Below are 27,343 nucleotides of genomic sequence, written 5' to 3'. Positions count from 1 at the left end.
AAGAACTGTATAGTCACCAATGAAGAAGCTCCTCTACTATAATTTCATTTATTTAGTAGAGCAAAGGTGTCTTCCTGATCCTAAGTCCCCATCATCACAGATGTTTTAAAAAATGTTGAGTCCATTGTTTAAGTTATAACAACCTTAATATGCACTTGTAATGCATAGCAGCCATTCACACCAGCTTTTACCTGCCACAGCTGATGAAAGTTCATTTCTAGTTGGTAGCCCTTAGGGATGAGCTGAACACCCCCCTGTTCGGTTCGCACCAGAACTTGTGAGCAGGCAAAAAATTCGTTAAAGTCTATGGGACACGAACATGAATAATCAAAAGTGCTAATTTTAAAGGCTTATATGCAAGTTATTGTCATAAAAAGTGTTTGGGGACCTGGGTCCTGCCCCAGGGGACATGTATCAATGCAAAAAAAAGTTTTAAAAATGGCTGTTTTTTCGGGAGCAGTGATTTTAATAATGCTTAAAGTGAAACAATAAAAATGTAATATTCCTTTAAATTTCGTACCTGGGGGGTGTCTATAGTATGCCTGTAAAGGGGCACTTGTTTCCCGTGTTTAGAACAGTCTGACAGCAAAATGACATTTCAAAGGAAAAAAAGTCATTTAAAACTACTCGCGGCTATTAATGAATTGCCGGTCCGACAATACACATAAAAGTTCATTGATAAAAACGGCATGGGAATTCCCCACAGGGGAACCCCGAACCAAAATTAAAAAAAAAAAAAATTGATGTGGGGGGTCTCCCTAAATTCCATACCAGGCCCTTCAGATCTGGTATGGATATTAAGGGGAACCCCGGCCAAAATTTTTTTTTTAAATGGCGTGGGGTCCCCCTCAAAATCTATACCAGACCCTTCAGGTCTGGTATGGATTTTAAGGGGAACCCCGCGCCAAAATTAAAAAAAAAAAAATGGCATGGGGTCCCCCCAAAAATCCATACCAGACCCTTATCCGAGCATGCAACCTGGCAGGTCGCAGGAAAAGAGGGGGGGACGAGAGAGAGCGACCCCCCCTCCTGAACTGTACCAGGCCACATGCCCTCAACATTGGGAGGGTGCTTTGGGGTAGCCCCCCAAAACACCTTGTCCTCATATTGATGGGGACAAGGGTCTCATCCCCACAACCCTTGCCTGGTGGTTGTGGGGGTCTGCGGGCGGGGGGCTTATTGGAATTCTTGAAGCCCCCTTTAACAGGGGAACCCCAGATCCCGGCCCTCCCCTGTGTGAAATGGTAAGGGGGTACAAAAGTACCCCTACCATTTCACAAAAAAAGTGTCAAAAATCTTAAAAATTACAAGAGACAGTTTTTGACAATTCCTTTATTTAAATGCATCTTCTATCTTCTATCTTCCTTCGGTTTCTTCCATCTTCATCTTCTTCTGGTTTTTCTGGTTCTTCCTCCGGTGTTCTCGTCCAGCATCTTCCTCTTCGGCGTCTTCTTCCCTTCTTCTCCTCGGGCCGCTCCGCATACATGATGGCATGATGGGAGGCTCCCACTGTGTGACGCTTCTCCTCTTCTGACGGTTCTTAAATAACGGGGGGGTGGGTCCACCCGGTGACCCCGCCCCCTCTGACACACGGGGACTTGACGGGGACATCCCTGTGGCATTCCCTGTGACATCAGAGGGGGGCGGGGTCACCCGTTACGTAACCCCACCCCCTTCTGACGTCACAGGGAAGTCCCCGTGCGTCAGAGGGGGCGGACCCATTATTTAAGAACCGTCAGAAGAGGAGAAGCGTCACACAGCAGGAGCCTCCCATCGTGCCATCATGTATGTGGAGAGGAGAAGTAGGGAAGAACACGCCGCGGAGGATGATGTCGGACGAGAACACCGGAGGAAGAACCTGAAGAACCAGAAGGAGATGGAGGAAGAAACCGAAGGAAGATAGAAGAAAGAAGATAGAAGAAAGAAGAAGCATTTAAATAAAGGAATTGTCAAAAACTGTCTCTTGTCATTTTTAACATTTCTGACACTTTTTTGTTACCATTTCACACAGGGGGAAGGGCCGGGATCTGGGGGTCCCCTTGTTAAAGGGGGCTTCCAGATTGCGATAAGCCCCCCACCCGCAGACCCCCACAACCACCGGGCAAGGGTTGTGGGGATGAGGCCCTTGTCCCCATCAACATGGGAACAAGGTGTTTTGGGGGGCTACCCCAAAGCACCCTTCCAATGTTGAGGGCATGTGGCCTGGTACGGTTCAGGAGGGGGGTGCTCTCTCATCCCCCCTCTTTTCCTGCGGCCTGCCAGGTTGCGTGCTCGGATAAGGGTCTGGTATGGATTTTTGGGGGGACCCCACGCCTTTTTTTTTTCAATTTTGGCCGGGGTTCCCCTTAATATCCATACCAGACCTGAAGGGCCTGGTATGGAATTTAGGGGGACCCCCCACGTCAATTTTTTTTTTTTAATTTTGGTTCGGGGTTCCCCTGTGGGGAATTCCCATGCCATTTTTATTTATCAATGAACTTTTATGTGTATTGTCGGACCGGCAAATCATTAATAGCCGTGAGTAGTTTTAAATGACTTTTTTTCCTTTGAAATGTCATTTTGCTGTCAGACTGTTCTAAACACGGGAAACATGCGCCCCTTTACAGGCATACTATAGACACCCCCAGGTACAAATTTAAAGGAATATTACACTTTTATTGTTTCACTTTAAGCATTATTAAAATCACTGCTCCCGAAAAAACAGCCGTTTTTAAAACTTTTTTTTTGCATTGCTCCATGTCCCCTGGGGCAGGACCCAGGTCCCCAAACACTTTTTATGACAATACCATGCATATAAGCCTTTAAAATTAGCACTTTTGATTTCTCCCATAGACTTTCGAATTTGCCGCGAACACCCCAAATTGTTCGCTGTTCAGCGAATTGGCGAACAGCCGATATTCGAGTCGAACATGAGTTCGACTCGAACTCAAAGCTCATTCCTAGTAGCCATGAAATAATGTATATTTACTGAGCCCTTTGCACCATGAAAAAAAAGACTAAGAGAGCCACTGTATCCTTGTACAATAAAAATAGCTTTGACAGCAATAGTTACCAAAAAAAAAACTGTGGTTCCAGTACCAAAGTACAGCACCACTACAACTATGACTTAATAAAAGTCTTATAAGTTTATAAAAGAAAACTAAACACATGCAATTTACATTTAAATGATGCAAAGATCTACACAAATAAAGTGGCTAAATAAAAAGAAAATATTGCTTCTGAATTCTTGCAAATTAGGTTGACACTCAGGGTATATTCTTTCGAAGCTATAAGGCAATAAAATCCATTGGCATACAGCACCATAAAATTAGTACTTCGCTATGGCTGTAAAGCAATGACTGGAGGATGTTACTTCAAAGCCACAGTAACAGAGGAATTAAAGACATCTAAAAATAGTACTACTTTGTGTTTTAGGAATTTTCAGCACTTTTTTTAGAGCAGTTTTCAAACTAGCACAGAATAATAAAATTATTATATTTACCATAAGATCTTTTCCTTAAAGTCCATTGAGGGACACATGTACAGTATGTAATAATTCTCAGTCATTTTGGTTTACTGCTGTCTTCAGGAGGTTTGGACACCAGCAAAAAAAAAAATAAACCTGCCTCCAAATGTCATGCAACGTTCTGTGAGCAAACACAAAAGTTCAACACTACAGAAGGGTGGAACCTGTGTCCTCCAATGGATTCCAAAAAGATGTTATGGTAAGTACAAAAATCTTATTTTCTTTATCATTCATTGAGGGACACAGGAATGTAGTAAATCATTTAAGATGTTAAAAAGCAGTCTAGCAGAGGGGTGAGCAACAACCACTGAGAGATTCAATAGATGTAAAAAAATTGACTACAAGGACTATCAGGAGGAGTCAACACCTGAACGAAGGCTAGATGAAAAAAAGGGATGACAGTTATTCTGGAAATTGTCATGACCAAAGAAGGGTCATCCTGGCATTTCAGTCCAGGACAGGTCACCACTAAGTGGAAACTGCTACCTGAAAGAATGGTAAGCCTCAACAAACAATGCAGAGGAGAACCAATTAGGTCAATTATTCATCAAAAAAACAGGTGGAGCAACAACTACCTGAGCAGGAGAATAAAAAAATTAGACAACAGCTGAGGTGGTCAGTAGAAGCAACAAAAATATGTTACTTGGGTAAAGGCCAAAGTCTAAGATGTCTGACTCTTAACCACGGTGAAAGTTATGTCTGAATAAAAAAGATTAACCAGTTAACAGGAGGCTTAAGTGGAACAACCGTAAACCTTGAGTCAAGGGAGAAGGAGGGTCCATTAAGGGTGTACCTGAGAGAAGTAAATATACTTGGATATAACAGCCCTCATAGCAGTAATCTAAATGGCGAGAGGAAAGAAAGCTATAAGCTGGAAAAAAGAGTCAGTAGTTCTAAATTCCTTAAAAAGAAAAAAGTTGAGGTGCACTGCCTAAAAACAACATTATACGAACCTGTGTACATATAAACATAAGATAACATTGGATGAGTTTGGGACAGCTGAAAAAAAGCAGCCAACTGCCTCTGAAAGTCCATTTACCAGCAGCAGTGTACATGGCGTACGTACAGCATTGTACATGACGTACAACGGCGTACAGACCTCATTTCTCCCTCAACCTATAAGCTCATGGTCACTTCAATTACCATAAACTTATAGCAGAATTGTTCAGCAGACACCGCTGAAAAATTCTATAACTCTGATCAGCGAATTACAACCCAGATAACCAGAAGTTATCAACCTAAAATGTAAACGCCCCCCCCCCATGCCGCTGCTTCTCTGCCCCCTGCTTCTCCACCTCCCACCGCTCTCTTCCACCTAAAACTACTCCCCCCCCACTCTCCTTTCCTATCCCCTTCACCCCCCTTCCCCCCTGCACTGATGATCCCCCCCTGCACCCAATCCCCACAGCTACCATCATTAGCCAGCATCCCTCTTCCACTCCCGCCGGCTTCAGGTGCTGCATGGGGCTTGGGGGAATCCATATTTGTCCCCCCGCCAGACAGATCACCCTTGTACTGCCCCCGCACCCCTGATCCATCACCGCTCCAAGCGGCATCCCTCCCGCCACCACGGGAGGGGGGAGCAGTGGGGGTGAAGTTGGGGCTTGGTAAACATATGGTTACCAAGCTCCCCCTGTAGTACAGCGGACATAGGCGGCGATCACTCTTATATCCACTTAGAGCTGATACATAGTAAACCCACGAGAATTACTATGTATCAGACTGTTATTTTATGAATTAATTAGACTTTATACAGATTCCTTATTCATTCAAGTAAAGTGCTGCAGAGAAAGGGACTATCTTCAGTCCCTTTCTTGATCTCAAAAAAAGAGATATGGGGATCTGTTTAGACCTCTGATATCTCACCAAAGACACCCCCCCCCCCAAAAAAAAGAAAAACTAAAAAGTAAAAAGAAATAAAAAAACAAACATAGTAAGACCCCCCAGGTCCCCCCGCACTCACCCCTCCACAGCTTCCTCAGCTTCTCCTCCCAGCCAACCCAATCCATCCTCATTGGCCAGGAGGAGAAGCCGGAAGACAATAGCGAAAATTAATTTGCTATTGTCACAAATGGGTGGGTTTGGGGTGCAATGCTCTGCGCCCCAAGCCCAATCTTTTCCAAGCCAATTAGAGCCTGAGGCTCTAATCATGTGGCTTGAAAAAAAACAAACAAAAAAAAAAAAAAACAACTCATACAAATGTATAAGTCCGGCGCCCCGAATGGACCAACTGCTCCTGGTAAGACCCCTTTCACATGGAGTGAACTCTGTCAAGCAGATCCACCTGCTCAGCGTGGGATCTGTCTGCTGATCCCTGCTGAGCAGGCGGATGACAGATCCGCATCCTCTCTGCTGATGCACAGTGGACACGGACGCAGCCCGCTGTTCTCTATGGGGCAGTCGGATGGAAACAGACCGCCTGTCCAGTTCCATCGGATACCATCCGATCTGATTTGCTAGATGGCTGGGGAATGGGATCCCCATCCGTCTGTTTTTAGCTGACTGGATCGGATGCCGGCGGGTGTAAACGGACACAAGTCCATTTACGTCAGTCTCTCCATAGAGAACAATGGGTGGTCCGATTGGGCCTGCCTGAAAAATGGGCAGGCAGCGAAAAATGGGGAACGTTGGATGCAAGAATCTGGAAGCAATACCCGAGTGTACAAAGAATCAGTACAGACTACGAAGACACATTCAACCTTGTTTATCATTAATTTATTTCTCTTAAATTATGCACTACAAACTATTCTAGATTATTTACCAAAAATAATTTAAAATTGTTTTATTTAAAAATCTAGATATTTGGACAAATATATACAGATATACACACTGTATATACAGTGGATATAAAAAGTCTACACACCCCTGGTAGAATGTCAGGTTTCTGTGATGTAAAAAAATGACAAAGATAAATAATTTCAGAACTTTTTCCACCTTTAATGTGACCCACAAACTGCATAATTCAATTGAAAAAAAACTGAAATCTTTTGCATAAGTATGCACACCCTCATGTAACTGGGGATGTAACTGTGTTCAGAATTAAGCAATCCCATTCAAACTCATGTTAAATAGGAGTCAGTACACGCCTGCAATCATTTAAAGTGCCTCCGATTAACCTCAAAGTTCAGCTGTTCTAGTAGGTCTTGCCTGACATTTTCTTACTTCCATCCTACAGCAAAAGCCATGGTCCACAGAGAGCTTCCAATACATCAGAGGGATCTCATTGTTAAACGGTATCAGTCAGGAGAAGGGTACAAAAGAATTTCCAAGGCATTAGATATACCATGGAACACAGTGAAGACAGTCATTATCAAGTGGACAAAATATGGCACAACAGTGACATTACCAAGAACTGGACGCCCCTCCAAAATTGATGAAAAGACGAGAAGAAAACTGGTCAGGGAGTCTGCCAAGAGGCCTACAGCAACATTAAAGGAGCTGCAGGAATATCTGGCAAGTACTGGCTGTGTGGTACATGTGACAACAATCTCCCGTATTCTTCATTCTCAGCTATGTGGTAGATAGGCAAGATGAAAGTCTTTTCTTACAAAGAAAAACATCCAAGCCCAGCTACGTATTGCAAAAGCACATCTGAAGTCTCCCAAAAGCATGTAGGAAAATGTGTTATGGTCTGAAGAAACCAAGGTTGAACTTTTTGGCCATAATTCCAAGAGATATGTTTGGCTCAAAATCAACACTGCACATTACCAAAAGACATCATGCCCAGAGTGAAGCATGGTGGTAGCAGCATCATGCTTTGGGGCTGTTTTTCTTCAGCTGAAACAGCAGCCTTAGTCAAGGTAGAGGGAATTATGAACAATTCCAAATACCAGTCAAAATTGTCGCAAAACCTTCAGGCTTCTGCTAGAAAGCTGAACATGAAGAGAAACTTCATCTTTCAGCACGACAACTAGCCAAAGCATACATCCAAATCAACAAAGGAATGGCTTCACCAGAAGAAGATTAAAGTTTTGAAATGGCCCAGCCAGAGCTCAGACCTGAATCTGTGGGGTGATCCGAAGAGGGCTGTGCACAGGAGAGGCCCTCGCAATCTGACAGATTTGGGGTGTTTTTACAAAGAAGAGTGGGCAAATATTGCCAAGTCAAGATGTGCCATGCTGAGAGACTCATTCCCAAAAAGATAGAGTGCTGTAATAAAATCAAAAGGTGCATTAACAAAGTATTAGTTTAAGGGTGTGCACACTTATGCAAACATATTTTATTTTTTTATTATTTTTTCTCCCCTTCACCTAAAAGATTTTAGTTTGTTGTTCAACTGAGTTGAACAGTTTATAGGTCACATTAAAAGGTGGAAAAAGTTCTGAAATGATTTATCTTTGTCTCATTTTTTTACATTGAAGAAACCTGACATATTAACAGGGGTGTGTAAACTTTTTATATCCACGGTATATATAAATATAAATAAAAGAAATGCCATAACATTAACAAAAAAGCCTGAATGCCAGGCACTTCCAAAAATTGACATTTTTCACCTTAAACAATACACTGTGTGCAGCCCTAATCAAAAAATATTTTAAGAAATGAAGTGTGACGAATACTGTACAATAAAGCCATATCCATAAAAAAAAAAAAAGTGTGTAAAAAATCAACACAAATTCAAATAGTGATAATTGTGGAATCATGCAAACACCAGTTCATTAATCTTCCCAAAAATCCATCATCAATATTTAAAATTTTGAGAATGCCACATTATGCTCGATTTGTGAATCTGCTCAGCTTGGTAATGCCCTCCAGTGAATGAGAGGTCAAAATGGGCACTATATGATGTAAACGGAGAATTGCTCCACACATCTCCACTCTGAATGGAAACTGGGATCTTGTCACAAATATATTTCTAGAGAAAACTTCTCATATGCTCCTCAAAGTAATAAAAGTACATCTACCGTGTTTCCACGAAAATAAGCCTGGGTCTTATATATATTTTGGCAAAAGACAGTAGGGCTTATTTTTGGGATAGGTCTTACCATGTAATGTGCTGTCTTCTCCCTCCCTGCCTGTCAAGAATCCCCAATGTGTACAAAGTTAAAATGCTTGTAAAATCCTATAATCCACTCTTACAGTAGTATACAGTGGGGACAGAAAGTATTCAGACCCCCTTAAATTTTCCACTCTTTGTTATATTGCAGTCATTTGCTAAAATCATTGCTAAAAAACACCTAAAGACTTGGACGACTGGTTGCAATCGAGGGAAAGATGAATGCGGCCAAGTACAGGGATATCCTGGACGAAAACCTTCTCCAGATTGCTGAGGACCTCAGACTGGGCCGAAGGTTTACCTTCCAACAAGACAATGACCCTAAGCACACAGCTAAAATAACGAAGGGGTGGCTTCACAACAACTCCGTGACTGTTCTTGAATGGCCCAGCCAGAGCCCTGACTTAAACCCAATTGAGCTTCTCTGGAGAGACCTAAAAATGGCTGTCCACCAATGTTTACCATCCAACCTGACAGAACTGGAGAGGATCTGCAAGGAGGAATGGCCGAGGATCCCCAAATCCAGGTGTGAAATACTTGTTGCATCTTTTCCAAAAAGACTCATGGCTGTATTAGATCAAAAGGGTGCTTCTACTAAATACTGAGCGAAGGGTCTGAATACTTAGGACCATGTGATATTTCAGTTTTTCTTTTTTAATAAATCTGCAAAAATGACAACAATTCTGTGTTTTTCTATCAATATGGGGTGCTGTGTGTACATTAATGAGGAAAAAAAATGAAATGAAATGATTTTAGCAAATGGCTGCAATATAACAGTGAAAGATTTAAGGGGGTCTGAATACTTTCCATCCCCACTGTATAATGTACAATGTGTGTGTTTCTGTAACATAATTGTGTCAAATATCATCGTTTAGCACCACTCGCCACTTCAGTGACCCGCCGGAGCGCTCTTCCCCGCTCCGAGCACTGCAGAGGGAGGGGGGTCGAGATCCCCCGCTGGAAGAAGAGGAGAGCAGCAGGAGGTCACCTGAGCGCTAAGAGGAGCTGTACTGATTTGACACAATTATATTACAGAAAAACACATTGTACATTATATACTACTATAACAGAGTGGATTATAGGCTTTTACAAGCATTTTATACTAGGGCTTATTTTTGGGGTATGGCTTATATTGCAGCCCTCCTGGAAAATAACAGTAGGTCTTATTTCTGGGGTAGGTTTTATTTTCGGGGAAACACGGTAATGTGCTCAGTCTAAAAGTATTTTACTATATTAAAAAACAAAGCCATAAACACTACTCACAATGGTAAAGAAAGCCCCAACATATATTGTAAATGTAACCGCTTCCCTGGAAATCGGGACTAGCCTCTGTATAGTAAGGAGTCTGCCCCAAGCACTACGCCATCCCTCAAAAATTCCACTCGCCTGCTCGCGAGTGGATTTTGAGGGCTGACGAGCTATGGCTGCCTGGAAGGGGGGCCGAGTACCGGGGTTGTATGGGAGCCGCGAATGCGGAGGGGAAGAGAGGAGAGCAGATGGTCGAATGATGAGAGTGCCGAGGAACATCACAGCTTTCATTTCAATTGCTGTGTGTTCTCAGCACTCGCTGTCACAGCCCCTCCTCTTTGTCCTGGACTTTGATAGACAGATCACCCCGTCCAATCCCGAGACGTGTGACGTCTATCAAAGCTCCCCAGTCAGGGGGGCGTGGCTGTATGGGACGGCACACGACGGGGACACAGCAATTGAAATGAAAGCTGTGATGTTCCTCGGCACTCTCATCATCCGGCCAGCAATTCCTCTCCCCCTGCACAGGTAAGCTGCACCGGGTCGACACGGGTGAGGCTGCACCGGGTCGACACGGGTGAGGCTGCACCGGGTCGACACGGGTGAGGCTGCACCGGGTCGACACGGGTGAGGCTGCACCGGGTCGACACGGGTGAGGCTGCACCGGGTCGACACGGGTGAGGCTGCACCGGGTCGACACGGGTGAGGCTGCACCGGGTCGACACGGGTGAGGCTGCACCGGGTCGACACGGGTGAGGCTGCACCGGGTCGACACGGGTGAGGCTCCACCGGGTCGACACGGGTGAGGCTGCACCGGGTCGACACGGGTGAGGCTGCACCGGGTCGACACGGGTGAGGCTGCACCGGGTCGACACGGGTGAGGCTGCACCGGGTCGACACGGGTGAGGCTGCACCGGGTCGACACGGGTGAGTCTGCACCTGGTCGACACGGGTGAGGCTGCACCGGGTGGACACAGGTGAGGCTGCACCGGGTGGACACAGGGGAGGCTGCATTGGGTGGACACAGGTGAGGCTGCATTGTTGGGCACAGGTAAAGCTGCATGGATAAAGTTGTTGTTAATATTTCTTTTTATAACTTAATTCTTCATAAAACAGTGCTATTAAAATGAATTATTTATGCTTTCAGTGCTATTGTTAACGGCACCCCAAACTCGGAAGAAAAATGTGCAACCAACATGGCAAAATTAATTGTAAAAAAAAACCAAAAAAAACATGCAACCCGAAACACACCAACATTTTCAATGAGCTACTTTGTTGTGTTTGTCACACGTAGAAATCAATGAGCTGCCCTAGGTGTGTCACAGGTAAAACATGCCAAAAACATACGCTACCACTACACTAGGTGGAAATGGGCCTAAAGCGTTTATATCTTCCCCATCCTTGAACTGGATTACAAGAATAATGACAGCTGAGTGTCTCCGCCCACTCTCTCCAATGTATTTGTATAAAGCTGTCCATACACTATGCAATCTGATTGAACAATCGCTGTATAATTTCCTTTAGGTTTACCAAAAATTTGTAATAGGAGTACCCACCTTGCACTACATAGTTGGTGGTATATCTAAAGGAGATTGTCCATTCAGATTGTACAGTATATGGTCACTTTAATGGAAGAAGTAGGAAAGTGATTAGAAAATAAAAAAAGGGAGGTTGTCTAGTACCGAGGGAGGTGTGATCCAGAGTAGTAAAACACATCCTATGCTGTGATGCATTAACCACCTCAATACAGGGCACTTACACCCCCTTCCTGCCCAGGCCATTTTTCAGCTTTCAGCGCTGTCACATTTTGAATGACAATTGCGCAGTCATGCTACACTGTAACCAATTTTCTTAGTTTTTGTCAGTAAATTTTGTAAATAAGTATTTTTTCTCCTTTACTGATGGGCACTGATGAGGCAGCACTGATGGGCACTGATAGGCTGCACTGATGGGCACTGATGAGGTGGCACTTATGGGCACTGATGAGGCGGCACTTATGGGCACTGATGAGGCGGCACGAATATGCCGCACTTATGAGCACTGATATGTGGCACTGAAGAGCACTGATAGGCGGCACTGATGGGTGTCATTGATGAGCAGCAGTGATGAGCATTGATGGGCAGCAGTGATGGGCAGCACTGACTGGCCACTGATTGCTGGCACTTGTGGGCACTGATTGGTGGCAGTGGTGGGAACACAGTTCTGGCACTGGTGGCACTCAATTGTAATCAGGGCACGATTACCTTGAGAGTGGCCGTTCTGGGCGGCCATCATATGACAACCACCCAGAACGAGAGCCGCGCCGCCCAGCCATCAATTGACGGCCGGCGGGCGGGAAGAGCTTAAGGTAGTGCATGATAGGACATGAACTTTCCTGGCTGGTCACAGGATGCTACGGGAAGCCTGGGCTCAGAATGCATGTTTTTAAATTTTGAACAGAGGTGCAGACTGAAGGCTGCAATGGGAGAGATAAGCACATTGGGATGGCTTGGCCAGAAGAGACATTAGAAAAGGCTTTGATTTATTATGAGAAGTATAATTCTGCCTGAAAACGGTGGACTTAGCCTTTAAAAGAGAAGTATGGGATTTTTTTTATCCCATTTTCATACTTACCTAGGTGGTGCTGCATCTGTCCCCCGCCGCCTCTTTATTGAGAGCTGAGCCACCGAACATCGCCAATAGCTCGGTTCTCTCACCTCCCCGAGCAGTGAGCTGCTGCCTGTCAGTCACAGTCTCTCCTGCTCTGCTCCTCTACGCTCATTGGAGCACTGAGCTGTGGAGGGGCAGGGAGCGGCTGTCTCAGCGGCTCGCTGAGAGGCTTACATACCTATCAGTCTACGCATCAGGCGGATCCAGACTTCCGAAGTCGGGATGAGGCATTGCCTGGACTGATTCCAGTGACGTCAGCAGAGAGCGGACTTCAGACATTTCCTGTGAAAATGGGTCACAGGAGTGCATAACGAATTGCACTCCTATGACCCATAGAAGAAGCCCAGCCGAATGAGGTCAGGCTGGACTTTTCCTTTAAGGACATCTGAAGCTTTTATTTTGGTACATGGTTTTAATAAGCACCCTGCTCAGATTGTATACAGTATAATTATAGCCTGACAAATGGACATAAATGTGATTTTTGTAAAATATATATATTGTTACACTGCACACCTGTAGGGACAGGTTATTTTTATAGAGAGGTCTAGGAGACCCTAATGCCTCCACCATGTCTATTAGATATAGATTGGGGACAAAATCTCTGATCTGTAACTAAACTCTGAGCACAGCACATTGAAGGTAAAAACCCAGATGTGCTCTGTGTCAAAAGCGTATTTGAGTGCTCTTTGACTGGTTGCAGGCGGCTGCACGTAGCTATGAGCCGCTACTTGTGTAAAGCAGCGCATGCACACAGACATAAGTTCCCGAATATAAACTGTTGTGTGCTTCCTCCTGCAACCATTCATGTCCACATCCAGCTGTGCACAGCACCAGGATCTCACGGACACCAAAATACTGTACACTGCTTTGTTTATGCTGTACTTGAGAATGCCGTGGTGAGCATGAGTCCTTACTGTTTTGAGACAAATTCACAAATATGCACTATTTTATTAATGAAGATATTAATTGTGTTAATATCAAAATTACTAGGGGAAAAACAGAGCTACTTTCACGCAACCAATAACTTGTTTACTGCTTTCGCCAAAGCTATAGAGCTCAAGTCTATTGATAATACCAGGAGTACAATGCAACAAAGGATATCTCTACCAGGGTAGCCATCTTTGGTTTGAGTTTGACGAGTTCATACAGTATTCCTCCATCACCTCCTCCAAGAATTAACACTTCTTTCCCACAGTAGTCTTCTTTGCCACTGCCCATGATAGCATGGGTATAAGCTATGTCACTCTCTGCCAAGTCTGGAAATAATGCACACAGCAGAATACAAAATGAGAAAATTAATGAACAAGAAACAATGCACTGCTTAAAGTGCTACAAAATGATTAGCACATTCAGCAAACTGTTTTCATGAATACAAGCCCCCACCAAGGGATCACTTACCATTTTATAGAGGTTTAAATGACATGTAACCAGTAACATGACCCCTCCTCCCCCAATCAATTATGTAAAAACAAATGTATGGGTTTCATGATATGTTTTTTAACCCTTAGGCTACAATCACATGGGCAATTAGCATATCCTGCAAATTCCAGTTGCAGAAGACTGGATTCCTGTGGCTGGAATGAGAGCTGTGTGCAAAGAGGCTGGGACGGATGATATTTAGCTGATAGTGTAGGCCAATGTTTCTCAACTCCAGGCTTTCCATTAGTTTGCACAGGTGATTTGATCAGTTTCAACGCCTTAGTAATTACAACCGCCATCTGAGGGAAATCCTGAAAACATGACCTGTTGGGGGTACTTGAGGACTGGAGTTGAGAAACATTGGTGTAGGCACCTCCAGATATGTGCACACAAATCTCCTACGATCAGGTCCCTTTTGTCTTACCTTTATTCTCTTTTGGGCACTGAGGCTTCCCATCATGCTTTGTGGTCAATTAGGAAGGGAGGAGAGCAGTAAGGCACGCTACTGCAAAAGCTCTCCTTTGTAGTTGCCCAACACAGGAACCTAGATGTCAGGAGACGCAGGTCGCCTCCGTCCGCCGGGCTTCGGGGCGCAAGCGCAGTGGGCTAGCGCTGAGACATACGCCCGTTCGCGGCCCGATGGTGCGCCGCGCGCGCATGTATGGCGGTCCCCGTTGGCCGTGCGGCTGCCCGGTAGCGCGTCACGCTGACGCGCTCGCCGGGGAGGCTACTTCTGACGACTCCAGCACCCAGTCGGGTTGCTGGTTTGTCGTCAGCTGTTCCTGTCTCCCTGTACCATAGAAAGCTCTTTGCTCCTGACTACCTGTGCTGAGCCTCTGCCTGTTTAACGGATTGCTCTGCCTGCCTGATACCCCTGACCTCTGCTAGTTACACGGATTGCTCTGCCTGCCTGATACCCCTGACCTCTGCTAGTTACACGGATTGCTCTGCCTGCCTGATACCCCTGACCTCTGCTAGTTACATGGATTGCTCTGCCTGCCTGATACCCCTGACCTCTGCTAGTTACACGGATTGCTCTGCCTGCCTGATACCCTGACCTCTGCTTGTTTAACGGACTCTGATCTGCCTGATACCCAGGTTCTGACCTCTGCTTGCTTAACGGACTCTGATCTGCCTGATACCCCGGTTCTGACCTCTGCCTGCTTAACGGACTTCCTGTTCCTCAGTTCGCCGGTCCTGAACGGCACCCGCCGGTGTACTTCCAATAAACAACTAGGACTTCCATCAGGCCTTCCTGATATCCTGCAGTTACCGGAAGCCCGTGCCTCCAACTCCCTGTATCACCTCCAGGGGCTCGGGTGCGCGTGGTCGTAAGGGCGAGCCGCTCTCGGCATCTTGGCCTCGGTGAGTATTAGTCGTGACACTAGATCTACCAAATTAAATCTGTACAATTGCCCTGTCAAATTTTTGAGGCTTGATCAACGCTAACACCTATAGCCAGCAGCCCTGATCAGTGTATACTGACAGTGGGAAAGTCTCTCCAATTGAATTCCATTGTCTTGCATTTAGCATTTGATTTTGGAATCTACCCAACTGGTATGGTGGACAACATGGCTGGAAACCTTAAAGTGTTTGTAAACCTCAGATATGAAATATAAGCAAATAATATCCCTCTATAGTGTGTACTTGTCTCAATTAAGTGCACTAAGTGTCACTTTAGTCTGCTGCTTTGTTCCTTTGCTATCAGTATGAATTACTTCTGACCAGTTTTTCTGACACCTAGAGAAAAATGATGACGGGGAGGGATCTCCAGCTGATTGACTGCCTCAGCTCTATTCCTGTGTGCTGTGTGAAGGGGGTGAGACAGACTTAACCAGGACAGGGGCTTTTGGAAGGGACTGCAGGGTAGCCTTTGGGCCCTGGCATTTGAGGGAGCTATAAGCATTCAGGAAGATGTCATGTTATAAAATGCAAGATGATATTACCACATCTAACAGTCAACTAAGCCATGATAGTCTCTGCCAACTTGAAATTCAGTGAGAAGATGAACACGAAAAGAAAGCTGGTTAATGAGATTTGGACAGCCCTGGGTCTTCTTGAATACTGGTGCCGAACTGTCTGGGTGGGCACTGACTTGAGTCACCTAGGCTTGTCTAGGTGACTTGTTGTTAATTAGCTGATTGTTTATTAGGTCACTGTTAGCTGTTAGTTGCTAGCTGTTGATTAGCTTACTGTTTATGTTAGCTGTTCATTAGATGTACTGTTATATGTACTAGATGATATTACTGTTTAAAGTTTGCCTCACAGAAAACATCTATTCAGAAGAAATGTATGTAGGCGGGGCAGGAAACAGCGATGACGTCGGCACACTCGTGAGAGTGTTAGGACGGATATGTTTCCAAATGCCTGTGATTACAGTTTTGTTGCAGGTAGATTTTTAATAAATTGCCTTTTTTTTTCTGGACACTGTGCAATGAGTTTTCCTTTTCTCATATGAACAATGATTGGATCAGCTTCTGTGGATATTATCTTTGGCTTGTTTTCACCAATGGTCCCCCATGAGGAGGCTGGACAAGCTAAGATGACCTGCACCTTATGTGAGGGGTAAATAAAGCTCACAGATGCAAATACAGACCTTGATAGGTCTTTGGATCTGGTAAGAAGACATTTTTTGCCTCTTCTGTCTAAGCACTGGGTGTTGCACTGAATTCAAGGACTTTGCACATTATTACTTTATGAACTTTGGTGTCTCATATATTCATTTGTGATTTTTATTTTATTTCTGATTTATATATCGGATTGTATTTCACAAGACAGCGCAACACATTTTTTATATAATAATTTGGATGTTGCTGTGTACAATATTGTGAGTGCTGCTGTCAATATAATTATTTAATATACACTTAGCGCATTATTTCTCTATATCTATTAAGGTTTGCATTGTTTAGGATAATGTGATCAAGCTCCTATCTGATTTTGTGTGGTATATATTCTGTGTGAGTTTAGAATGAGCTAAAATACCCGGCTCCTGAATGGTAGAAGCTTTATCTTGGCGAGGGGACCCTGGCTGGGTGTCAGGCGGTCCGTCACAGGGGGTGTTGTCCCTTCCCTCAGCAGTCGGAGCTATCCTCAATGAGCTCTTCAGAGTGCAACTTTGGCCCTCCACCCCCTTTTTTCTGAAATTTCAAACAAGCTTTAAGTTTCAGCACTTTAAACGGATGTAGAAAAGAAAGAGCTGCATAAGACTTTGTATTTTAACTTAACGCTTATCTTTGTAATGTTGTCTGTTCTGAAACTAGCTAGAATCTTTTTTTCACCAATTTCACCTAGGAGAAAAATAAGGCATGGTAGCCAATATTGGGTCTGACGTAAAACTCAATTGTGTCTTAAGTATCAATACACTTCCTTACACACACAAATCAGATTTCTACAAGTTGGGAAAATTATAGTATCTGAAAGTCTGAATCCAATTGGTCACTGTAAGGAAATCACAATTTTTATGTACCAACACCTGAATACAGTTACATAGTTGATGAGGTTGAAAAAAGACACAAGTCCATCAAGTCAAACCTATGTGTGTGCTCTTATGTTAATAGTACATTGTATATCCCTGAATGTTGTGGTCGTTTAGGTGCCCATCTAATAGTTTATTGAAATTATTGATGCTCCCCGCTGAAACCACCTCCTGTGGAAGGGAATTCCACATCCTTACCGCTCTTACAATAAAGAACCCTCTACATAGCTTAAGGTTAAACCACTTCTCTTCTAATTTTAATGAATGGACGCAAGTCTTATTAAATTCCCTTGCACAGAATAAGTTGTATCCCTATTGTGGGGTCACCTGTATGGTATTTGTACATAGCAATAATATCCCCTCTCAAGCATCTCTTCTCCATAGAGAATAAGTTCAATGCTTGCAGTCTTTCCCCATAGCTGAGGGACAATACATGGGACGCACAGATGAGATGCCAGCTTTGCATGCGTACCATACCATACGTTAGGTTCCCACAAAACAGTGTTACTTACTGACATCTCCATTGAGTATGAGGATGTTTCCAAACTGCTTTGAGTGAAGAATATTTATATTTTGATAAGGCGAGTCTTTACAGTAAACTACTTCATCTATATCGTATTCTACCAGGCGCCCATCGGCTGTGGGCCAGTATCTGTCAACCTTTGCCCCACGAACAACAGATGGCAATCTATGGAGGAAAAAAAATGGATTAACAGGTACAAATATGAATTAAAATCCAACCCAGGCAACAGGAATCACCCAAAATGTTTTAGCTGGAAGTGTCTGCTAACATCTGAACAGACACCTACACTAATCAGCCATAACATTATGACCACCCACCACAGCCCCTCGAGGCATGGATGACACTCAACCTATGAAAGTATGCAGCACCAAGCCATCAGTTGCAGATCCTTTAAGTCCTATAATTTGTGAGGTGGGGCCTACATGGATCAGACTTGCTTTTCCAGCCCAACCCACAGATACGCAGTTGGATTGAGGTCTGGAGAATTTGAAGGCCAAGTCAAAACTCCAAAGTCGTTGTGTTCCTCAAACAATTCTTGAATTTCTCAGACTAGCCCCCTTACCTTCATAGCTCCTGTGATCCAGTTCTAATGCTCATGTGCCCATTGTAGGTACTTTAGGCTGTGTATATGGGTCAGCATGGGCACCCTGACCAGTCTGTAGCTATGTTGCCCCTACACACAACAAAGAATGTTCTGACACCTTTCTATTGGAACCAGCATGAACTTTTTTTGAACTTTGAGCTACAGTAGCTCTTCTATTGGATCGGACTACACAGGCCAACCTATGGCAGTTTGCGTTTTTCTTTCCTTGGACTACTTTTGGTAGGTTCTGACCAATGCAGATCAGGAACATCCCACAAGAGCTGCAGTTTTGGAGTCATTTTGACCCAGTCATCTAGTCATTACAATCCACACAATCATGCCAAAGTTGGCAGATGACAATGTTCTTCTAACAATTAAAGCATATGTATAATTTAGCAGCAAACATAATTATGTCAAAGAGTTGTGGAGGGAAGATGGACACTATGCTCAAAGCATATTTAAACTGAAAAATAAAAGATATTATTCAACCCCTTTCCACCGCTGCCTCCCGGCCCTTTAAGAGCTTCTAAATGCCGAGAGGAGGCGGCAGGCATTTGGGTCATGTGACTATTGTGATTGGCTATCACAGCGGTCACATGACTGGAAAGCTCCCGATCGCAAGTATACATAGGGAGCTTTCAGGTCCCCATCAGTAACTGTGCTGGGAGCACGAAGGGCACATGCTATCAGTACAGAAAAGTTTACATAGGGCCGCATATATGCGGCCTCTCAGTATTAAAGCCCACCCGCCAGAGGCTGCATATATGTGTACCATCAGTGCACATTATTCCATACTCTTACTCTTGGACCTTTCTGCTGCCTTTGATACAGTTGACCACCCCCTCCTCCTCAGAAAACTCAATTTGCTTGGTCTCCATGGCTGCACTCTCCGTTGGTTCGAATCTTACCTATCTCACCGCACCTTCAGTGTCACTTACAACTCTACTTCCTCTTCTCCAACTCCTCTTACCGTTGGGGTTCCCCAAGTTTCTGTCCTTGGACTTCTACTATTCTCGATCTACACGTCCTCCCTGGGTCAGCTGATAGCCTCCCATGGAATTCACTACCATTTATATGCTGATGACACCCAAATCTATCTCTCTGCCCCTCAGCTCACCTCATCAATCTCCTCACGCATCACTGATCTACTAACAGACATATCAGCCTGGATGTCAAACCACTTCCTCAAACTTAATCTATCTAAAACCAAACTCTTAATATTTCCTCCCCCCACATGCCCCTTCCCCTGACTTCTCTGTCAAGATCAATGGCACATCTATCAGTCCGTCACACATGCCAGGTGCTAGGGGTAACCTTAGACTCTGAACTGTCCTTTCAGGCCCACATACAATCTCTGTCTAAATCATGCCTCCATAGCCTCCGCAACATTTCCAGAATACGCCCCTTTTTAACTAATGACACCACCAAGCTTCTAATTCACTCCCTGGTCATCTTTCACCTTGACTACTGCAACTCCCTCCTCATTGGATTACCTTTACATAGACTATCCCCCTTCAGTCCATAATGAATGCCGCTGCAAGACTCATCCACCTTACCAACCATTCAGTGTCCTCCACCCCTCTCTGCCAATCCCTCCACTGGCTTCCACTCACCCAACGAATAAAATTCAAAGTACTAACAATAATTTACAAAGCCATCCATAACTCTGCCCCCAGCTACATCACTAACCTAGTCCCAAAATACCAACCAAGCCGGTCTCTTTGGTCATCCCAAGACCTCCTTCTCTCTAGCTCCCTTGTCACCTCCTCCCATGCTCGCCTCCAGGATTTCTCCAGAGCTTCTCCCATCCTTTGGAACTCCCTACCCCAATCTGTTTGACTGTCCCCTAATCTATCCATCTTTAGGCGATCACTGAAAACTCTTCTCTTCAAAGAAGCCTATCCTGCTTCTGACTAACACTGTTTTATTTCCTCCATCAGCTCATCCCCCACAGCTATTACCTTTTGTATCAATTGGCCCTTCCATTTTAGATTCCAAGCTCTAACGAGCAGGGCCCTCTGATTCCTTTTGTACCAAATTGTAATGTAACTGTAATGTCTGCCCTCATGTTGTAAAGCGCTGCGCAAACTGTTGGAGCTATAAAAAAACCTGTATAATAACAATAATCGGTGGGAAGAGGTTAAGTTCAGCTTAACAGTCCATCGACGTAGCAGGGTTTTTTCCCCTTATTTCCCCTTTATTTTTATTAATCCTTCAAGAAACACACTTACTGTCCTAGGGTGACATTATGTAACTACAGAAAAAGCACTTTACCTAGAAAATCTAAATGAATGTTTTGCATTTAGATATAGTTTAATCGCTTAGCGACCACCCACCATAGATTTACTGCGGCAGGGCGGCCGCTCTGCGCCAGATCACGTACCTGGTATGTGATCCGACAGTTCCGGGTCTGGAGCGAGTGAGCCGCCAGCGACCCACTCCTGCTGTGATTGGACACACGAACGTTTGTGAGAAAGACAGAGCGGCGGTCCACACACAGTTAGCAATCACTCATAGGGAACACATTTAACCCTTTGATCGCCCCTGATGTGAACCCCTTCCCTGCCAGTGTCATTAGTACAGTAACAGTGCATATTTTTTTAGCACTGATCACTGTTATTAGCGTTACTGGGCCCCAAAAAGTGTCAAAAGTACCAATTAGGTGTCCGATTGGTCATCCACAATATCGCAGTGCCGCTATAAGGTCACTGATCGCCGCCATTACTAGTAAAAATAACTAAAAACATACCATAGTTTGCAGACGCTGTAACTTTTGCACAAACCAATCAATATACACGTATTGGGATTCGTTTTACCAAAAAATACGTAGCAGAATACACATTGGCCTAAATTGATGAAAAAATTAGATTTTAGATTTTTTTTTATTGGGAATGTTTTATAGCAGAAAGTAAAAAATATGTTTTTTTCAAAAGTGTCTGTATTTTTTTGTATATAACTCAGAAAATAAAAACGGCAGAGTTGATCAAATACCACCAAAAGAAAGCTATTTGTGCAAGAAAAATTACATACTTTTTTTGGGTACAGCGTTGCACACCCGTGCAAGTGTCAGTTAAAGTAAGGTAGTGCCACATCGTAAAAAGTTGCCTGTTCACAAAGGGGGGTAAACCTTCCGGAGCTGAAGTGGTTAATTCTTTCAGTAGATATTGTTAGTGCCTATTTAAAGATAAGCTCCAGCCTTAATCTTGTACAGACTCCTCTCCTGTACTAAAATTCCTTACTTTGATTTCACTGCAATCTGTGAGCTCCTTACAGTGTGTATTAGAAGCTGCAGCAAGTCAGACACCTCATTTTCAGGCTGAAGGGCATCCAGCATCATATAGTCTTTTCCTTCCCAGCCTAACTATGTCTGGCTCTCTACTTTCATTCATTAAATTTTCAGTTCTTTCACTCATGGAAGCTCAGCAACACCCAGGGACGATGCAAATGCAGCCTGCCTAGATATGTCCAATCTGCCAGAATGACACCCACCCATCGAGGCATTTTTTGAGGTTTGCAAAACTCCTTCTAGTAACCAGATCACTGCTTACATCAGGGATGGGGGGTTTTGGGGTGCTGCAAAGGTTTCAGGAAGCAATGGACAACACCATGCTGGCCCCCTCTGAGCATCAATGTTCTGCCTGCATTGCAAACAGAAGTTTACACACATCCACAATCTGGCAGGGGGTAGGAGACAGATCGCGTTTTCCTAGTATATAGGAACAACGATTGGTCCCACCCCTACAGTTAGAACACGCTGAGGGAACAGATTTACCCCTTGATCCTCCCCTAGTGTTAACCCCTTCTCTGCCAGTGACATTTATACAGTAATCAGTGGCTATTTATAGCTCTGATTGCTGTATAAATGTCAATGGTCCCAAAAAAAGTGTCAAAAGTTTCAGATCTGTCAGCCGCAATGTTGCAGTCCCGATAAAAATCACAGATCGCCACCATTACTAGTAAAAAAGAAATACATTTTAAAAAAGACCATAAATCTATCCCCTATTTTGTAGACACTATAACTTTTGTGCAAACCAATCAATATATGCCTATTGTGTTTTTTTTTACCAAAAACATGTAGAAGAATATATATAGAATATATATGAGAAAGACTTTTTTTTTTTAATTTGGGATATTTATTATAGCAAAAAGTAAAAAATATGTGTTTTTTTTTTTTTTTCAAAATTGTTGCTCTTTTTTTGTTTATAGCTTAAAAAATAAAAACTGAAATACCACCAAAAGAAAGGTCTATTTGTGGGGGGGGCATACATTTTGTTTGGGTACAGCGCTGCACGATCTCGCAATTGTCAGTTCAAGCGACGCAGTGCCGTATCGCAAAAACTCTCCTGGTCAGGAAGGGGTTAAATCCTTCCGGGGCTGAAGTGTATAAGACAAGTAACAAAACTAGAAAGGTTTTATTTAAAAATATCACTAACTTGTTGATGAGGGAAAGTGCCAGGCAAAATATAAGCATGTTAAAATGATTGTAAAGGCAGATAACAAACCTTCTGTGTGCAGGAGCCCCCCTAATGCTTACCGGAGTCCCGTTGCTATCCAGCGATGTCCACGTGTGCCTAGGCCGTCTGGGCCTCTCCCTCCTGACTGGCTGAGACAATCAAACTCAGTTAGCCAATGAGGAGAGAGAGAGGGCAGGGCCGAACTGCGGCTCAGTGTATGAATGGTCACAGGGACCTGCGGCTTGGATCAGGTGCCCCCATAGCAAGCTGCTTGCTGTGGGGGCACTCAACAGGAGGGAGGGGCCAGGAGCTCCAGCCAGGGACCTGAGAAGAGGAGGATCTGGACTGCTCTGTGCAAAGCCACTGCACAGAGCAGGTAGGTATAACATGTTTGTTATTTTAATAGAAAAAAAAAAAAGATAGATTTTACAATCACTTTAAACTTCAGTTTTAAGCCTTGCGGCAGTCTTCTGTGCCTCCAATTTGTTTGCCTGTTAGAACAGCGCTAGCAGATTAGATACAAAACAAGTGAGGTTTGGTGATGTTTCTACTCAGGTGGACCTAAGTGGATGGCTACACTCCTAGGATCTTCCAAAAATCTTCTTATTCCAACAAGCATAAAAAACATAACCTGAGGTTATGAGGAAGCACTAACAGTGTGAAACGCGTTAGTAACCTCTCTCTCTCCCCTGCATGTGGATTTTGACTGTTTTTATGAAAATCATCCAGGTTTGAAAATCCATCCATAATGTGTTGATTGCAGCTCAGTGTTCTTGCCAGGGCTCTGACATGAGGAAACAAAAGTTCTGCCACCTTTCTTAAGGAAATAAATACTCATCAGACCAGTGGTCTCCAAACTGCAGCCCAGGGGCCAGATGTGGCCTCTTCCTTGCATTTATCCAGCCCTTGGGGTGATATCCTATAAACTGACACCAATGAAGGACACAATTAATTCCAAAGGCACCAAGGATGCGACACAGTTTCTCCAAATGACACCAACAATGGGGCCAATGATGGGGCCCAATTCCTCCCAATGACACCAACGATGGGGCCCAACGACACCAACGATGGGGCCCAACGACACCAACAATGGGGCCCAACGACACCAACAATGGGGCCCAACGACACCAACAATGGGGCCCAACGACACCAACAATGGGGCCCAACGACACCAACAATGGGGCCCAACGACACCAACAATGGGGCCCAACGACACCAACAATGGGGCCCAACGACACCAACAATGGGGCCCAACGACACCAACAATGGGGCCCAACGACACCAACAATGGGGCCCAACGACACCAACAATAGGGCCCAACGACACCAACAATGAAGCCCAACGACACCAACAATGGAGCCCAACGACACCAACAATGGGGCCCAAAAACACCAACAATCGGGCCCAGTTCCTCCCAATGACACCTGACACCAATAATGGGGCCTAATGACACCAATGATGGGGCACAATTCCCCCCAATGACAACAATGATGGGGGATTGCTTACTCCCACTGATGCTGGGACATTTTGTACTCCCGATGGTGACAGTCTACCCCCTTAAAGTCTGAAGGAAGCTAAACCAGGCCTTTGTTTAGAAAGACCCCTGCATTAGACACACACTTTTTTTGTTATATGGGTACATATGCTAAAAAATAACGGAGCAACGGTTTTACATTTGGATGTTACTTTTTGCTTTCCATCTAAATATGCTATGGCTTTCACTGGCATCTACAGAACTACAACGTAAAGAATTCCAAACTCTAGACATATGGATGGGAGAAAAACACCTTCCCCGGGGAGATATTAACTATCTATAGACAAAAACTACAGACGTTAAATGGGATTCCTACCACATAAAATGTTAATTGGCAGCCGTATGGTGCTGCTAAAACACAAGCGTGGGTGTTCTACAACTCAAGGGAGACAAAAGTTTATAACAACTTAAAAAAATAAACCAAGAGCAGCAAACAGTTCTCATTTAAATGTCCTATATAACAGAAATAATCCTGTGGAAATCATTTACCTCGAGACTTTGTAAACACATTTTGTTAAAAATTACCTAAAATAATTACTGCATATATTCAAAGAAGTCTAAGCTATGAACTTTAGAGCCAATATATTCTGTGACTGATGTACAGATGAAAACAGTTGGTACCTCGGGCTGAGAAATTCCCACACATCCCATCTGCTGTGGCACACGGTTAGCCAATTAATATTCATTTACATTAAAGTGGAGCACAGAGGTATGAATTATACACATGGTGGATTCAAAATGCTTTTCTCCAGCTCCCCAACTTTTAATTAGTGTAGTAACCAGCACTGTTGCAATTAATGTCAAAGTTTTTCTGAGCCCAATAATTAATACCTAATGAATTTCTACAACAGTAACCTATAAATCTGAAAACTTGAATCTTGTTAGCGGTCAGTGTGTGAAAGGGCGGTGAAAAGCATACAGAGAAATCAACAAAGAAAAGGCAGGAGAGCCTTTCTGGTGCAGTATTGTAAACAGAATAGTAGATAGATTAAAAAAGGTTATAGATGATAGTGTAGTAACTTACACCTGTAGGTGACCATATAAGTGGTGTGGACAACCTTGGGTACTTATCTGTGATGATTACCTCTGTTTCTATGCAGATCCGTTAGGGAGGTCACACTCGATGCACTGGTATAGCTCAAATCCAGTTCTAGTAGTTAAATTTAAAGCAGAACTTCACTCTCTCAATTATCATTGACTATTTTTAATCCTTATGCTGCTGGCAATTATAAATAGATTCTAGAGTTTCAAGGTTTTTTTTACCTTAATGCATTCTATGCATCAAGGTAATAATAATTCTGGGTGCAGACCCCCCCTCCAGCCCCAGACCTCGATCCAGCGATGTGCATGCCAATCACAAGCAAGTGAGCCAATGAGGAGGGGGCAGGGCCGAGCCACGCTCGTCTATGGATGGGCACACAGAGCGTCACTCAGGAGCAAGCTGGCCCATAGCAAGAGGCTTGTTATTGGGGCACTCGGCAGGTGGGAGGAGCCAGGACTGGTGGTGGGGATGCCAAAAAGAATAGGATTGGAGCTGGTCTGTGCAAACCATTGCACAGAGCAGGTAAGTATAACATGTTTGTTATTTTAAAAAAAATCCTTTAGATTCACTTTATGTATAATATACTAATTGTTTTAACCTTTTTTTTACATTTCTTCAGTTACTTCTTGGTTTCCAGGCCTGGGCAAATGTTGTTATACATCCCAGGAGTCTTCATATAGGGTGGAGGGTCTTTCTCAGCTAAGCATACCCTACTGCCTGCATGCCTGAGCTAAAATGGTTCTAAAGCCTCAAGGTTTTTTACCTTGATGCATTTTATGCATTAAAGAAGTTGTAAAGGCAGAAGTTATTTTATCTTAATGCATTCTATGCATTAAGATTAAAAACCTGTGTGCAGCAGCCACCCCAGCACCCCCTAATACTTAAGAAACAAAAGTGTGGCGCTATATATCACATCCACAGCCGTGTGTATTACAATAAAGACATATAAAAATGGTGAATACTACCAAAAAATGTATGACCATAAAATGGATAGTGTCAAATAATTAATCAGTGTTGATCACATATAAGGTAAATACACAATAATACTTAATCATCAGATGTGCCAGTGATTAATAAAAACCCGTGCTGGTTCCATGAGCCAGACACCAAACATAAAAAACATAAAACTTTAGAAGTCCATAAAAAATGTGTAGAAAAATAGTGAAGAAAACATCAACAGAGTTCAAAGGGGGTGATGCATGGCCAGATGGTATTCACAGAATTTTAATCGCACCAAATCTGGCGAGTGGGCAGAAGGGAGACCACAAGTGTGCATAGATTGTACATCAGTGCCGGGGCCAACACCAGGAGTAGAGGAGGCTTACCGGAAAGAATTGACCTGAAATGGCGTACGCCAGACAAGTAAAAAAAGCATAATAACCACTGGTTCTGGGAAATGCGTTTTGTCAGATGTCATCAACAGATGGTGGAAAGAAAAGGGGGGGGTCCCACACGGCTTCCTCTCCCATAGGTAATCCAGCATAAGCCAAACGCCTAGTTTCATATGCCATGCAAGGAGCAAACAAAACTCACATAGCGTAAAAAAAAAAAAAAAAAAAAAAGGAGCCGTCATCTGGGGTATGGACCACCCTCACCTCACCGCTCTATAAATAGAAGATGACCCCCACTGGGAGTGTCTACAAAACAGAAGTGCAACAAGTAAGAATCACTTCCGGTTTTCAGGGTCATAGGATGACTAATTGAATAGTTATATTAAGAACAAATTAATGAAGCAGAGAACCATGTATCTCATGTTTCTAAATTAGAAGATTAAAAATGAAAAATAAGTACAAAAAAAACGGTAAGCTGTGCCCTGAATCAGTCCATCTATCAGGAACTGGTCAGAGCGCTAGCCAAGCCTCCCTTTCAGCCAGCCTGCTCCTCAAGCCTCACAAAAAAAAAAACATAGTTTTTT

At 43.8% G+C, this 27,343-nt stretch overlaps 1 protein-coding gene across 1 annotated transcript in view; it reads right to left on the bottom strand.

Moving 5' to 3' along the window:
* Window positions 1–27,343, bottom strand: part of SMS (spermine synthase) — a 333,972-nt gene that overhangs the window by 138,382 nt on the left and 168,247 nt on the right. Inside the window, exons 5-6 of the mRNA XM_073616503.1 lie at window positions 17,805–17,980; window positions 13,500–13,654 (exon numbers count right to left, since the gene is read on the bottom strand). Coding sequence (XP_073472604.1) covers window positions 13,500–13,654; window positions 17,805–17,980 — 331 coding nt within the window. The remainder of the gene's footprint in view (window positions 1–13,499; window positions 13,655–17,804; window positions 17,981–27,343) is intronic.

This window comes from Aquarana catesbeiana, linkage group LG02, assembly GCF_042186555.1.
Source record: "Aquarana catesbeiana isolate 2022-GZ linkage group LG02, ASM4218655v1, whole genome shotgun sequence".
Lineage (NCBI taxonomy): Eukaryota > Metazoa > Chordata > Amphibia > Anura > Ranidae > Aquarana > Aquarana catesbeiana.
The sequence above is the reverse complement of the archived record's forward strand: the minus strand, read 5'-3'. Positions and strand labels throughout refer to the sequence as shown.